General features: G+C 43.5%; 2 protein-coding genes and 1 long non-coding RNA gene across 5 annotated transcripts in view; 2 read left to right on the top strand and 1 right to left on the bottom strand.

Annotated features, from left to right (window-relative positions):
- nsd1b (nuclear receptor binding SET domain protein 1b) overlaps positions 1-4472 on the top strand; it is a 98554-nt gene extending 94082 nt beyond the window's left edge. Inside the window, 1 exon segment of the mRNA XM_061899085.1 lies at positions 4051-4472. The gene's annotated coding sequence lies outside the window, so the exon portion shown is untranslated.
- Positions 4473-9158: 4686 nt separating this feature from the next.
- Positions 9159-15090, top strand: part of LOC133551896 (uncharacterized) — a 30378-nt gene continuing 24446 nt past the window's right edge. The window contains exon 1 of the long non-coding RNA XR_009806580.1: positions 9159-15001. This is a non-coding gene — a long non-coding RNA (uncharacterized LOC133551896). The remainder of the gene's footprint in view (positions 15002-15090) is intronic.
- The window catches only part of rab24 (RAB24, member RAS oncogene family), a 26633-nt gene continuing 22693 nt past the window's right edge, over positions 11151-15090 (bottom strand). For 2 of the 3 annotated variants that reach the window (XM_061899080.1, XM_061899081.1), the window contains exon 9: positions 11151-11767. In XM_061899080.1, the coding sequence (XP_061755064.1) occupies positions 11673-11767 (95 nt within the window). In that variant the 3' untranslated portion in view covers positions 11151-11672. The remainder of the gene's footprint in view (positions 11768-15090) is intronic. The other variant, XM_061899082.1, reaches the window with a different exon arrangement.

Below are 15090 nucleotides of genomic sequence, written 5' to 3'. Positions count from 1 at the left end.
CCGGTTGAAGTCTTACCAAAGACTATAAAAAAAATGGGACCTATTACCTCTCTGCTTGGAACTCAGCATCAAAGGTTGGAAATTGGGGGTAAAATCACCAAAAATGATTTCCGGGCGTGGCCACCGCTGCTGCTCACTGCTCCCCTCACCTCCCAGTTCGGTGGAACAAGGGGATGGGTCGAATGCAGAGAGTGATTTCACTACACCTAGTGTGTGTGTGTGTGTGTGTGTGTGTGTGTGTGTGAAGTGAATTATATTTATATAGCGCTTTTCTCAAGTGACTCAAAGCGCTTTAGTGGGGCGGCATAGCTCGGTTGGTGGAGCGGCCGTGCCAGCAACTTGAGGGTTGCAGGTTCGATTCCCGCCCCCACCATCCTAGTCACTGCCGTTGTGTCCTTGGGCAAGACACTTTACCCACCTGCTCCCAGTGCCACCCACACTGGTTTAAATGTAACTTAGATATTGGGTTTCACTATGTAAAGCGCTTTGAGTCACTTGAGAAAAGCGCTATATAAATACAATTCACTTCACTTCACTTTACATAGTGAAACCCAATATCTAAGTTACATTTAAACCAGTGTGGGTGGCACTGGGAGCAGGTGGGTAAAGTGTCTTGCCCAAGGACACAACGGCAGTGACTAGGATGGCACAAGCGGGGATCGAACCTGCAACCCTCAAGTTGCTGGCACGGCCACTCTACCAACCGAGCTATGCCGCCCCGCACCTAGTGTGTGGGTGTGTGAGACTATCAGTGGTACTTTAACTTTTTAACTTTATCATGTGAATGTCTGTGTTGGCCCTGCCATGGGGTGGCGACTTGTCCAGGGTGTACCCCGCCTTCCGCCCGAATGCAGCTGAGATAGGCTCCAGCGACCCCGAAAGGGTCAAGCGGTAGAAAATGGATGGATGTTTATTATAAGCTAACTCATGTAGCTAACCCTAGAAGACTGCAATCTATCTGTGGTAGTTTATGACACAACAACACCGTCGTGGAAATGGCATAATTGGCCGTGACGCATGTGTTGTAAAAATACTTGCTAAATGTAGTACTCGGTGGCCTAGTGGTTAGAGGGTCCGCCCTGAGATGGGTAGGTTGTGAGTTCAAACCCCGGCCGAGTCATACCAAAGACTATAAAAATGGGACCCATTACCTCCCTGTTTGGCACTCAGCATCAAGGGTTGGAATTGGGGGTTAAATCACCAAAAGTGATTCCCGGGCGCGGCCACAGCTGCTGCTCACTGCTCCCCTCACCTCCCAGGAGGTGAACAAGGGGATGGGTCAAAAGCAGAGGACAAATTTCACCACACCTTGTGTGTGTGTGACAATCATTGGTTTTTAACTTAAACTTTTAGTCACTAGGTTGGCAACACCGTCTTCTTATTCTCTGGCCGAGCAAGTGCTTTGTTGAAAGGCAGACTTGTGGCCACAAGCCAGTCCCATCATAAAGTGTTGTGAGCGATGAAATAAAATTAGAGGTTGTATAGGAAACACTTTCAAATGTGTCTGATAATTGCGGAATCGGTTGAGAGGTTGCCTACAGCCACGGCTGTTGTTGCTAATGTTTTTTTAACACTGGTAGTTACAAACCCCGTTTCCATATGAGTTGGGAAATTGTGTTAGATGTAAATATAAACGGAATACAATGATTTGCAAATCATTTTCAACCCATATTCAGTTGAATATGCTACAAAGACAACATATTTGATGTACAAACCCATAAAATTTCTTTTTTTTGCCAATAATAATTAACTTATAATTTCATGGCTGCAACATGTGCCAAAGTAGTTGGGAAAGGGCATGTTCACCACTGTGTTACATCACCTTTTCTTTAAAAAACACTCAATAAACGTTTGGGAACTGAGGAAACTAATTGTTGAAGCTTTGAAAGTGGAATTCTTTCCCATTCTTGTTTTATGTAGAGCTTCAGTCGTTCAACAGTCCGTGGTCTCCGCTGTCGTATTTTACGCTTCATAATGTGGCACACATTTTCGATGGGAGACTGGTCTGGACTGCAGGCGGGCCAGGAAAGTACAAACCCTCTTTTATTACGAAATCGCGCTGTTGTAACACGTGGCTTGGCATTGTCTTGCTGAAATAAGCAGCGGCGTCCATGATAACGTTGCTTGGATGACAACATACAGTATGTTGCTCCAAAACCTGTATGGAACATTCAACATTAATGGTGCCTTCACAGATGTGTAAGTTACCCATGCCTTGGGCACTAATGCACCCCCATACCATCACAGATGCTGTCTTTTGAACTTCGCGCCTATAACAATCCGGATGGTTATTTTCCTCTTTGTTCCGGAGGACACCATGTCCACAGTTTCTAAATATAATTTGAAAGGTGGACTCGTCACACCAGAGAACACTTTTCCACTTTGCATCAGTCCATCTTAGATGAGCTCGGGCCCAGCGGCGTTTCTGGGTGTTGTTGATAAATGGGTTTTGCTTTGCATAGTAATTTTAACTTGCATTTATAGATGAAGCGACAAACTGTAGTTACTGACAGTGGTTTTATGAAATGTTCCTGAGCCCGAGTGGTGATATCCTTTACACACTGATGTCTGTTTTTGATGCAGTACCGCCTGAGGGATACACGGTCCGTAATATCATCGCTTACGTGCAGTGATTTCTCCAGATTCTCTGAACCTTTTGATGATTTTACGGACTGTAGATGGTAAAATCCCTAAATTCCTTGCAATAGCTCGTTGAGAAATGTTGTTCCAAAACTGTTCGACAATTTGCTTACGAAGTGGCGACCCTGCACGTAAGCGATGATATTACGGCCCTTTGATCCCTCAGGTGGTACTGCATCGAAAACCAACATCAGTGTGTAAAGGATATCACCACATGGGCTCAGGAACATTTCTTAAAACCACTGTCAGTAACTACAGTTGGTCGCTACATCTGTAAGTGCAAGTTAAAACTCTACTATGCAAAGCAAAACCCATTTATCAACAACACCCGGGAACGTCGCCAGCTTCGCTGGGCCTAAGCTCATCTAAGATGGACTGATGCAAAGTGGAAAGGTGTTCTGTGGTCTGACGAGTCCACATTTCAAATTATATTTAGAAACTGTGGACATGGTGTCCTCCGGAACAAAGAGGAAAATAACCATCCGGATTGTTATAGGCGCAAAGTTCAAAAGCCAACATCTGTGATGGTATGGGGGTGTATTAGTGCCCAAGGCATGGGTAACTTACACATCTGTGAAGGCACCATTAATGCTGAATGTTCCATACAGGTTTTGGAGCAACATATGTTGTCATCCAAGCAACGTTATCATGGACGCCCCTGCTTATTTCAGCAAGACAATGCCAAGACACGTGTTACAACAGCGTGGTTTGTAGTAAAAGACTGTAGGTACTTTCCTGGCCCGCCTGCAGTCCAGACCTGTCTCCCATGGAAAATGTGTGGCGCATTATGAAGCGTAAAATACGACAGTGGAGACCCCGGACTGTTGAACGACTGAAGCTCTACATAAAACAAGAATGAGAAAGAATTCCACTTTCAAAGCTTCAACAATTAGTTTCCTCAGTTCCTAAACGTTTATTGAGTGTTTTTAAAAGAAAAGGGGATGTAACACAGTGGTGAACATGCCCTTTCCCAACTACTTTGGCACATGGTGCAGCCATGAAATTTTAAGTTATTATTGGCAAAAAAAAAAAAAAAGTTTATGGGTTTGAACATCAAATATGTTGTCTTTGTAGTGCATTTAATTGAATATGGGTGGAAAATGATTTGCAAATCATTGTATTCCGTTTATATTTACATCTAACACAATTTCCCAGCTCCTATGGAAACGGGGTTTGTAGTTACTTTGCACTCTTTAAAAAGAGGTGTGCTGTCAGATTAGTCAATATGAAATAATTTGTTATGATTAAATATCACTTGATTTATTTAAATGTCTTAATATTTCATGAGTGAAATATAACAATAATAATCCTAGATTCTGACGGTGCTGTAGTAGTTTTGTGTAGCCAAGGTAGTCCAGCTCTTGTATTGGATCTTTAACGAGGAGGTTCCATCAAATGTTGTTGTTGTAGTGCCGAGTCATGACAACGCAACAAGGGTCGCGTGACCGACTCGACGGACGCCAAGCACTTGATGTCGGAATGCTGTTGACTCCGAATAAACCTGTGGACTAAAATCTTGGACATTGATGACCTCATCAATCAGGTTGGACGAGTCTTCATTGGAGACCAACACTTTAGGGAGGACGCCGCCGCCGCCGCTCCACTTCCTGAGTGAGTCCTCATACTTTTCTTCCTCATGCTCGAGGCTGAGGGACCTTTCCAGAAGAGACAAAAAAAAAAAAAAAGGAGAGAACGTCTGCGGTCTTAACACTGAAAACGACGACTGCAGTCATTTTATTTATGTTATTACTGTAACCACGGCGATTGGAAGTGTGTCCTGTGTCCTAATAAGGTATTACGTGTGTGTTTTTATCTTAAAGCCTTAAAGTGTCTTTTTTTTTTTCACATTTTGAAGCCGACTGACTAAAACTTTTTACGCCTCATTGCTCCACGTAATTGGCACGCTCCCATCAAAGAGAAGAAGTAGGCTACAGTCCACATAAGTATACATATATACTATATATGTGTATATATATATATATATATACTTAAATATATATATAGAGAGAAGATGTTGTGAAATAAGCACTTTGTACGGCCTTGTTTCTTTTTTCTTGTCTTTGTTTCCCTCCCTGCTCCAACATGAAGCCAAATAAAAGTAGAATTTCCGCAAATGGAAAATTCCCGTTTTAATAAGTGAATCAATCAATCAATGTTTATTTATATAGCCCCAAATCACAAATGTCTCAAAGGACTGCACAAATCATTACGACTACGACATCCTCGGAAGAACCCACAAAAGGGCAAGGAAAACTCACACCCAGTGGGCAGGGAGAATTCACATCCAGTGGGACGCCAGTGACAATGCTGACTATGAGAAACCTTGGAGAGGACCTCAGATGTGGGCAACCCCCCCCTCTAGGGGACTGAAAGCAATGGATGTCGAGCGGGTCTAACATGATACTGTGAAAGTTCAATCCATAGTGGCTCCAACACAGCCGTGAGAGTTCAGTTCAAAGCGGATCCAAGACAGCAGCGAGAGTCCCGTCCACAGGAAACCATCTCAAGCGGATCAGCAGCGTAGAGATGTCCCCAACCGATACAGGCGAGCGGTCCATCCTGGGTCCCGACGAGCGGTCCATCCTGGGTCTCGACTCTGGACAGCCAGTACTTCATCCATGGTCATCGGACCGGACCCCCTCCACAAGGGAGGGGGGGACATAGGAGAAAGAAAAGAAGCGGCAGATCAACTGGTCTAAAAAGGAGGTCTATTCAAAGGCTAGAGTATACAGATGAGTTTTAAGGTAAGACTTAAATGCTTCTACTGAGGTGGCATCTCGAACTGTTACCGGGAGGGCATTCCAGAGTACTGGAGCCCGAACGGAAAACGCTCTATAGCCCGCAGACTTTTTTTGGGCTCTAGGAATCACTAATAAGCCGGAGACTTTTGAACGCAGATTTCTTGCCGGGACATATGGTACAATACAATCGGCAAGATAGGATGGAGCTAGACCGTGTAGTATTTTATACGTAAGTAGTAAAACCTTAAAGTCCCATCTTAAGTGCACAGGAAGCCAGTGCAGGTGAGCCAGTACAGGCGTAATGTGATCAAACTTTCTTGTTCTTGTCAAAAGTCTAGCAGCCGCATTTTGTACCAACTGTAATCTTTTAATGCTAGATATGGGGAGACCCGAAAATAATACGTTACAGTAGTCGAGGCGAGACGTAACAAACGCATGGATAATGATCTCAGCGTCTTTAGTGGACAAAATGGAGCGAATTTTAGCGATATTACGGAGATGAAAGAAGGCCGTTTTAGTAACGCTTTTAATGTGTGCCTCAAAGGAGAGAGTTGGGTCGAAGATAATACCCAGATTTTTTACAGAGTCACCTTGTTTTATTATTTGGTTGTCAAATGTTAAAGTTGTATTATTAAATAGAGGTCGGTGTCTAGCAGGACCGATAATCAGCATTTCCGTTTTTTTGGCATTAAGTTGCAAAAAGTTAGCGGACATCCATTGTTTAATTTCATCAAGACACGCCTCCAGCTGACTACAGTCCGGCGTGTTGGTCAGCTTTAGGGGCATGTAGAGTTGGGGGTCATCAGCATAACAGTGAAAGGTAATACCGTATTTGCGTATGACGTCACCTAGCGGCAGCATGTAGATGCTGAAGAGTGCAGGGCCAAGGACCGAACCCTGGGGAACTCCACACGTTACCTTAACGTAGTCCGAGGTCACATTGTTATGGGAGACACACTGCATCCTATCAGTAAGTTAAGAGTTAAACCAAGACAGGGCTAAGTCTGACATACCAATTCGTGTTTTGATACGCTCTAATAAAATATTATGATCGACTGTATCGAAAGCAGCGCTAAGATCGAGGAGCAGCAACATAGATGACGCATCAGAATCCATCGTTAGCAATAGATCATTAGTCAATTTTGCAAGGGCTGTCTCAGTCGAGTGATTTGCCCTGAAACCGGATTGAAAGGTTTCACATAGATTGTTAGACGCTAAGTGTTCATTTAGCTGCTCTGCAACAATTTTTTCGAGGATTTTCGAAATAAAGGGAAGGTGAGACACCGGTCGGTAGTTTACCATGAGGTCAGGATCGAGGTTAGGTCTTTTAAGGAGAGGATGAATAACCGCTTTTTTGAATGCTAGGGGAACAGTGCCCGAGGAAAGTGATAAGTTTCTAATATTTAGCACTGATGGACCTAATAAATAAAGTGAAGTGAAGTGAAGTGAATTATATTTATATAGCGCTTTTCTCTAGTGACTCAAAGCGCTTTACATAGTGACACCCAATATCTAAGTTACATTCAAACCAGTGTGGGTGGCACTGGGAGCAGGTGGGTAAAGTGTCTTGCCCAAGGACACAACGGCAGCGACTAGGATGGCGGAAGCGGGAATCGAACCTGAAACCCTCAAGTTGCTGGCACGGCCACTCTACCAACCGAGCTAAACCGCCCCTATGTGTGAATGCTCCAAAGCGTTTTCTTTCAACTTCTTCTTCTTCTCCAGATGTTGCCAACTTCAAACTGTTCCGCCTATTCGGGAATTGCGGGTGTGGAAAGGGCGACGCCGACAGGAGCGGCAGGGCAGGATGGACCAATCCAATCCAATCCAATCCACTTTATTTATATAGCACATTTAAACAACGATAACGTTTCCAAAGTGCTGCACAGCCATGTTAAAAACAATTGTAAAAAAAAAAAAAATCAATCAATCAATGTTTACTTATATAGCCCTGAATCACTAGTGTCTCAAAGGGCTGCACAAACCGCTACGACATCCTCGGTAGGCCCACATAAGGGCAAGGAAAAACTTACACCCAGTGGGACGTCGGTGACAATGATGACTATGAGAACCTTGGAGAGGAGGAAAGCAATGGATGTCGAGCGGGTCTAACATGATACTGTGAAAGTTCAATCCATAATGGATCCGACACAGTCGCGAGAGTCCAGTCCAAAGCGGATCCAACACAGCAGCGAGAGTCCCGTTCGCAGCGGAGCCAGCAGGAAACCATCCCAAGCGGAGGCGGATTAAAATTTTAAAAAAGTATATATATATCTATTATGCTCCACCAATGACTGAATAAAAACAAAAAATAAATAAATATCAAACCAATAAAAACAAATATGATTAAAAACTATTTTAAAGGGTAAAATCAATTAAAACAGTAAAATAGAAATCAAAGTGTATAAAAAACACAGAGGACCACACAACTCACGTAGTGTTAAAAGCCAAAGAATAAAAGTGGGTCTTAAGACGAGACTTAAAAGAGTCCACTGTGGAAGCAGTTTGAACATGGAGGGGCAGAGTGTTCCAGAGCTTAGAGGAAGGCCCTGTCTCCCCTGGTCTTAAGTCTGGTCTTGAGCACCACGAGCTGGAACTGGCTTTCGGACCTCAGGAGTGTAAATTTGGATGAGGTCCGAGATATACTGAGGTGCCAGTCCATGTAAAGATTTAAAAACAAACAGCAATGTTTTAAAATCAATTCTAAAATGAACAGGAAGCCAGTGCAAACTCTGAAGAATTGGGGACCCGGCCGTGATGCTAAGCATGCGCTAATTATTTTTGCGAAACGAGTTTGACCCGGCAGTAATTCTAGGCAGGCGCATACTATATAACCACGGAAATACGGTATATAAGGCTTTATATTTTTTTTTGCGGCTCCAGACAGATTTTTTGTATTTTTGGTCTAGTATGGCTATTTCAACATTTTGTGTTCCCGACCCCTGGACTTAAAGCGTGGGTAAAAAAAGGTTGTTAAAAGCTTTTGATGGAGAGGGGGGGTGACGTTCATGTTGTCAATATTCAGTGTTTTATCCTTCATAGTTTTGTTTTCATGTTCATTCTGGGTGTAAAAAAAAAGGTAAATAATGTTGTCTGTCTATCTGTGTTGGCCCTGCGATGAGGTGGCGACTTGTCCAGGGTGCACCCCGCCTTCCGCCCGATTGTAGCTGAGATAGGCGCCAGCGCCCCCCGCCACCCCAAAAGGGAATAAGCGGTAGAAAATGGATGGATGGATGTTTTGTAATACGGTCCGTCATAATGTTCATAGCATTCAATCAGACATTATTGTGAAGTTTTGTATTAGTGTTCCTAAAAAATCAGACTCATTTTTTTCTCTAAATTTGGCCCCCCCCAAGTCAAAAATAATTGCCCGGGTCTGCTCTACCGGCCTGGAAAGCAAAAGAGTTGATACAGTATTATCTGCTCACAAATGCTACCGGGTGGTTGCTGGCGGAAACTTCAGCTGGTCCTGGATAGCCCCTGTCCTACAGTGCCTCATTTACTGTAATTCCTCCAGGTGATCAACAAACAAGCCTAATAGTAATAATTTGTCTTTTTTTTTTTTCATTTTTAAGTCACCAGTAAGGGCGGCTTAGCTCGGTTGGTCGAGTGGCCCTGTCAGCAACTTGAGGGTTGCAGGTTCGATTCCCGCTTCTGCCATCCTAGTCACTGCCGCTGTGTCCTTGGGCAAGACACTTTACCCACCTGCTCCCAGTGCCACCCACCCTGGTGTGAATGTAACTTAGATATTGGGTTTCGCTATGTAAAGCGCTTTGAATCACTAGAGAAAAAGCGCTATTTAAATATAATTGCCTTCACTTAAATGTTAGAATTTCAGTTCATAACATGGAAAATAAAAACTACCGTATTTCCTTGAATTGCCGCAGAGCATATAGTATTCGCCTGCCTTGAATTACTGCCTGGTCAAACTCGTGACACTTCCCCTCATTATTTTAAAAATGCAGGAGGCTGATTTCAATACCGGTAATTTGAAATCGCATAAAGGGAAGAAGATTAAGAGCCATTCAGTAGGATCTAAGGTCCAAGCTTACATCACACTCAAATTTTTACCGCATGCCTTTGGTAAGTGCCGGAGTGAGAAGAGGTTTTAAAATAATTAGCGCCTGCTTACTTTTACCGCATGCCTTTGGTAAGCGCAGGAGTGAGAAGAGGTTTGAAATTAATTAGCGCCCCGGCGGGCAATTGAAGGAAATACGGTACTTTTAAAAGATGCGTCTTTTTATTTTTTCAATTGCCAAACATGTAAAGCAGTCTTTTTACACCTGCTTGATAATACCTTAAAAAAAAAAAAAAGGAATTACATTTAAAACCTGCATCCGTACTCCCATTTTGAAAATAGAAATATTGCCTCGGACGTATTTTGTAAACGATGTCATACATGCTAGCTTATTAGGCCTGGCAAAGGTGACATTGCCGTAGTGCCCTCGAGCAAGCGTTCCATTCTTAGACATGAAAAGCGGACAATATGACGGCGTTTCTATCGTTGAGCATATTGCGGTAATCACGTGAAGTGTCAAAAATCGTGACTTACAAATATTGTTTGTGTCAGTAGAGAATATAGAAAACTGTGATATCCCAGCAGCCCTGAATGAGCCACAAACAAGTCAGGTGATGCCATACTTGCCAACCTTGAGACCTCCGATTTCGGAAGGTGGGGGCGGGGCGTGGTTAAGAGGGGAGGAGTGTGTATATATATATATATATATATATATATAAAGAAATACTTGAATTTATTGTTCATTTATTTACACATATCCACACACATAACACTCATCTACTCATTGGAAAGGGTTGAATTGTCCATCCTTGTTCTATTCTCTGTCATTATTTTTCTAACCATATGCATGTACAGTAAATGGCAGTATTGTCCTTTTTTTTAAGAGTGTCACAACATTGCTGTTTACGGCGGACAAACTACATTACGGCATGGCGTAGTGGGTAGAGCGGCCGTGCCGGAAACCTGAGGGTTGCAGGTTCGCTTCCCACCTATTGACATCCAAATCCCTCCTTGGGCAGGACACTTCACCCTTTGCCCCCGGTGCCGCTCACACCGGTGAATGAGTGATGAATGAATGTTTGGTGGTGGTCGGAGGGGCAGCCACGGTTCCGTCAGTCTACCCCAGGGCAGCTGTGGCTACAGATGTAGCTTACCACCACCAGGTGTGAATGAATGATGGGTTCCCACTTCTCTGTGAGCGCTTTGAGTGTCTAACAATAGAAAAGCGCGATATAAATCAAGGTAGATGAAAACGTGACTGCTGTTGTTGTGTGTTGTTACCGCACTGGGAGGACGTTAATGAAACTGCCTAACAATAAACCCACATAAGAAACCTAAGAACTCGCCCTCAATCATTCTACAGTGATAACGTCATTGGGCAGACACGCTATTTATATTGTGGGAAAGCGGACGTGAAAACAGATTGTCCGCATGGAGCTGGAGGGGGCGTGGCCTTAAGCTCCGCCTGAATTTCGGGGGAAAATTTGTCCCGGGGGGTTTTCGGGTGAGGCGCTGTATTTAGGGAGTTTCCCGGAACATCCGGGAGGGTTGATGCTCACCTTTCAACGGGTATTCTTCTGTTAGCTGTAAAACTCATCACTTCCTGTTGGGGTGAGGAAATGTTAGACCTTTATTTATAACATGTTGGACAAGATTTAGGCCACGTTTTGAGATGATTACACAAAATCACACATTATTCTCCCAAGTTGTTGTTGTTTTTTAAACAGAGTTTGAGGCAATACAAACCGGAGAACATTCTTATGTAAAAGTTTGGAACAATATTTCCATTGTTTTAGAGGCAAGAAAAGACAATAAATAATGTTAAATACAGCTTCCGAGGTGCTTATGAGCGCGTGCGCCGTTACGACTTCATCCGTGTCTTGGCCACATCTTGATGTTTGCAGGTTGAGGAACAAAAAAAAAAAAAGAAGGAAAATGAATGTTGAAAGTAGAAAAGTAGTCCCTCTGCTTTCTAGGAGGACATGACAGCCCGTGTGATGCTTCAACCACTAGACCCTTCATGAGGTATCCAACTTCAAACCAAATTGACAAAAAAAAAAAAAAAAAAAGGCTTTTGTAGCGAAATTAAGAGTTTTCTTGTTAATGGACTCGGAAACAACACATCGCAGCAGCTGTCCGCCTTGAAGGAGGTCCGCCAGACAGCACCAGCACAGCAATGAGGACCCAGTCTTGATGTCCGGTCAGTTCTTAAGTGTCTTTTCCCACTTCCCCGTGTTCCTCTTTCCAGTCGCCGGGCGCGTGCCCGAGGTGGATCAGTTGCTGTTGCAGCACGACTGGAAGGAGTAGTACGAGGGTTTCTGCTGGCCCAAGTTGACGCTCGTTTCTTCGGCTGAAACACACAACAGTCCTACGTAATAAACACATCCCTGTTAATGGACTAATTAAGACAGTGTTTTTCAACCTTTTTTGAGCCGAGGCTCATTTAGTGGCCTAGTGCAGTGTTTCCCACAGGTCAGGCATCTATTTGTGGTGGTGTGGTCAAGCGGCAAGGGGACGGCGGCGATGACCAAGAAGAACGCGGAGTTGGAATATAATTACAACACTTTATGTACGTATTTATATAACATGTAACTACATAATATGCGGCGTCTTCAGTATTGCGGACGTTGTATCGATCCGTTGTGGTGAAGAAGGAGCTGAGCCGGAAGGCAAAGCTCTCAATTTACCGGTCGATCTACGTTCCCATCCTCACCTATGGTCATGAGCTTTGGGTCATGACCGAAAGGATAAGATCACGGGTACAAGCGGCCGAAATGAGTTTGGGGCTCTCCCTTAGAGATAGGGTGAGAAGCTCTGCCATCCGGGAGGAACTCAAAGTAAAGCCGCTGCTCCTCCACATCAAGAGGAGCCAGATGAGGTGGTTCGGGCATCTGGTCAGGATGCCACCCGAACGCCTCCCTAGGGAGGTGTTTAGGGCACGTCCAACCGGTAGGAGGCCACGGGGAAGACCCAGGACACGTTGGAAAGACTATGTCTCCCGGCTGGCCTGGGAACGCCTCGGGATCCCCCGGGAAGAGCTAGACGAAGTGGCTGGGGAGAGGGAAGTCTGGGCTTCCCTGCTTAGGCTGTTGCCCCCGCGACCCGACCTCGGATAAGCGGAAGATGATGGATGTATGGATGTAACTACAAGCTCCATTCACAGACAGAGTCCCATTGCTTTTGTGAATTATATTTATATAGCGCTTTTCTCTAGTGACTCAAAGCACTTTACAAAGTGACACCCAATATCTAAGTTACATTTAAACCTGTGTGGGTGGCACTGGGAGCAGGTGGGTAAAGTGTCTTGCCCAAGGACACAACGGCAGTGACTAGGATGGCGGAAGCGGGAATCGAACCTGCAACCCTCAAGTTGCTGGCACGGCCACTCTACCAACCGAGCTATACCGCGGTCAAGCGAGTCAAAAGCTAAAAATAAAATTAAAAAAATCCCTTTTATGTAGCTATTAGGGTTAAATAAAATAATAAATGGGTTGTACTTGTATAGCGCTTTTCTACCTTCAAGGTACTCAAAGCGCTTTGACACTACTTCCACATTCACCCATTCACACACTGATGGAGGGAGCTGCCATGCAAGGCGCCAACCAGCACCCATCAGGAGCAAGGGTGAAGTGTCTTGCTCAGGACACAACGGACGTGACGAGGTTGGTACTAGGTGGGATTTGAACCAGGGACCCTCGGGTTGCGCACGGCCACTCTCCCCACTGCGCCACGCCGTCGCCTTCAAACAGTGGAAGATTCGATTCAAAGGGGGTTAAATCATTGTGTCTTCTCAAAATATTTATAAAAGGATCTTGTGTTTTTAGAAAGTGAGAGATCATTCTCATCTGATTACAACTTTGACTGTCACGAAAGAGCAATTGCTGACTGAAGCCCACTGGAAATGGAACCAGACTTCTTTTGTAAAGGTAACGATCCTTGTACTGGTTGGCATACATAAACGTTTTAAGAATTTTACTTTATCTAAAAACTAGTTGGGAAATTGTGTTAGATGTAAATATAAACAGAATACAATGATTTGCAAATCATTTTCAACCCATATTCAGTTGAATATGCTACAAAGACAACATATTTGATGTTCAAACTGATAAACATTTTTTTGTGTGTGCAAATCATTAAAAAAGTTGGGAACGGTGGCAATAAATACTGATAAAGTTGAGGAATGCTCATCAAACACTTATTTGGAACATCCCACAGGTGTGCGGGCTAATTGGGAACAGGTGGGTGCCATGATTTTATATAAAAACATTCCACTTTCAAAGCTTCAACAAATAGTTTACTCAGTTCCCAAATGTTTATTGAGTGTTGATGTAACACAGTGGTGAACATGCCCTTTCCCAACTACTTTAGCACGTGTTGCAGCCATGAAATTCTAAGTTAATTAGTATTTGCACACAAAAAAATTAAGTTTGAGTGTTCTGTTACAACTAAAAGTTGTCAACCAGGGGTAGGGAACCTATGGCTCTAGAGCCAGATGTGGGTCTTTTGAAGACTGCATCTGGCTCTCTGATAAATCTTAGCTGACAATGCTTAACGCGATAATTATGAATAATTTCGCTGGTAATCACAGTGCTAAAAATAACGTGCAAAATATAAAACATTCTCATGCATTTAAATCCATCCATCCGTTTCCTACCGCACCTGTTCAAGAAGTCGCATTAATGGTAAGAAGTATTTTATGTCACGATGCGGGGGTCGCAGCTTGCTGCAGGGTCGTTCCCCCAGGAAGGCAGACGGACTACTCGGGACATGGCATTTAGGTAAAAACATGATTTAATTTAAACTAAAAAAAGATACAAACAAAAATCGCTCACAGCGGAGGCACAACTTGGGCTAAGGAACAAAGCTAACGCATAAACAGAATAAGAACATAAATCAAACAAAACTTACTTGGCATGGCATGAAGCACGAAACTATGGCAAGGCATGAAACAAGTCAGCACAGGGCGACTGACTGGCAAAGACGAGCTTAAATACTGCCTCTGATTAGTGCTCGGGAAGCAGGTGAGCGGGCAGTTTGTCCACCAGAGACAGGTGGACAAAATGAGTAACCAAGGAAACCAGACAAGGGAGTGGAAAAAAACAGGAACTTAAAGAGTCCAAAGGACAAACAGCACATGGCCAAACAAAAACATGATCAACATTATTGGTTAGCTTCAGAATAACAATGTTATTAAAAAGAATAAGAGACTTATTATACTCTAGAAATGTTGGTCTTACTTAAAAATGCACGCATTTAGTTGTATTCAGTGTTAAACAATATTATATGGCTCTCACGGAAATACATTTTGAAATATTTGGCTTTCATGGCTCTCTCAGCCAAAAAGGTTCCCGACCCCTGTTGTAAAATCTTGTTTTTTGAAGTGTGTTGTGCTTCTTACATATAACATTATTACGTGTGTATTTGTGGCCATCTTGTGGTCATGGCAGTTACTACATCGTTGAGAAGCGTGCATTTTGAATCAAACTTTATAGACCGGAAGTTGCCTAAGACAAGAGAAATCTACGATGCCATCACGTACTTTATGGTGGTTATTTTTCGAAGAAATAACTGCATATATCTTTTGTTTAAGGTTGCATTGCCGGTATGTATCATAAATTGAACTTTGAGACTTGTGTTTTGTCTAAAATATTTGGAGCTAAATTTATGATTTATGATGTATGAGATCTTTGT

This window comes from Nerophis ophidion, linkage group LG04 (assembly GCF_033978795.1).
Source record: "Nerophis ophidion isolate RoL-2023_Sa linkage group LG04, RoL_Noph_v1.0, whole genome shotgun sequence".
In the NCBI taxonomy this organism is placed as follows: Eukaryota; Metazoa; Chordata; class Actinopteri; order Syngnathiformes; family Syngnathidae; genus Nerophis; species Nerophis ophidion.
This window is presented reverse-complemented; position numbering and strand designations above follow the sequence as displayed.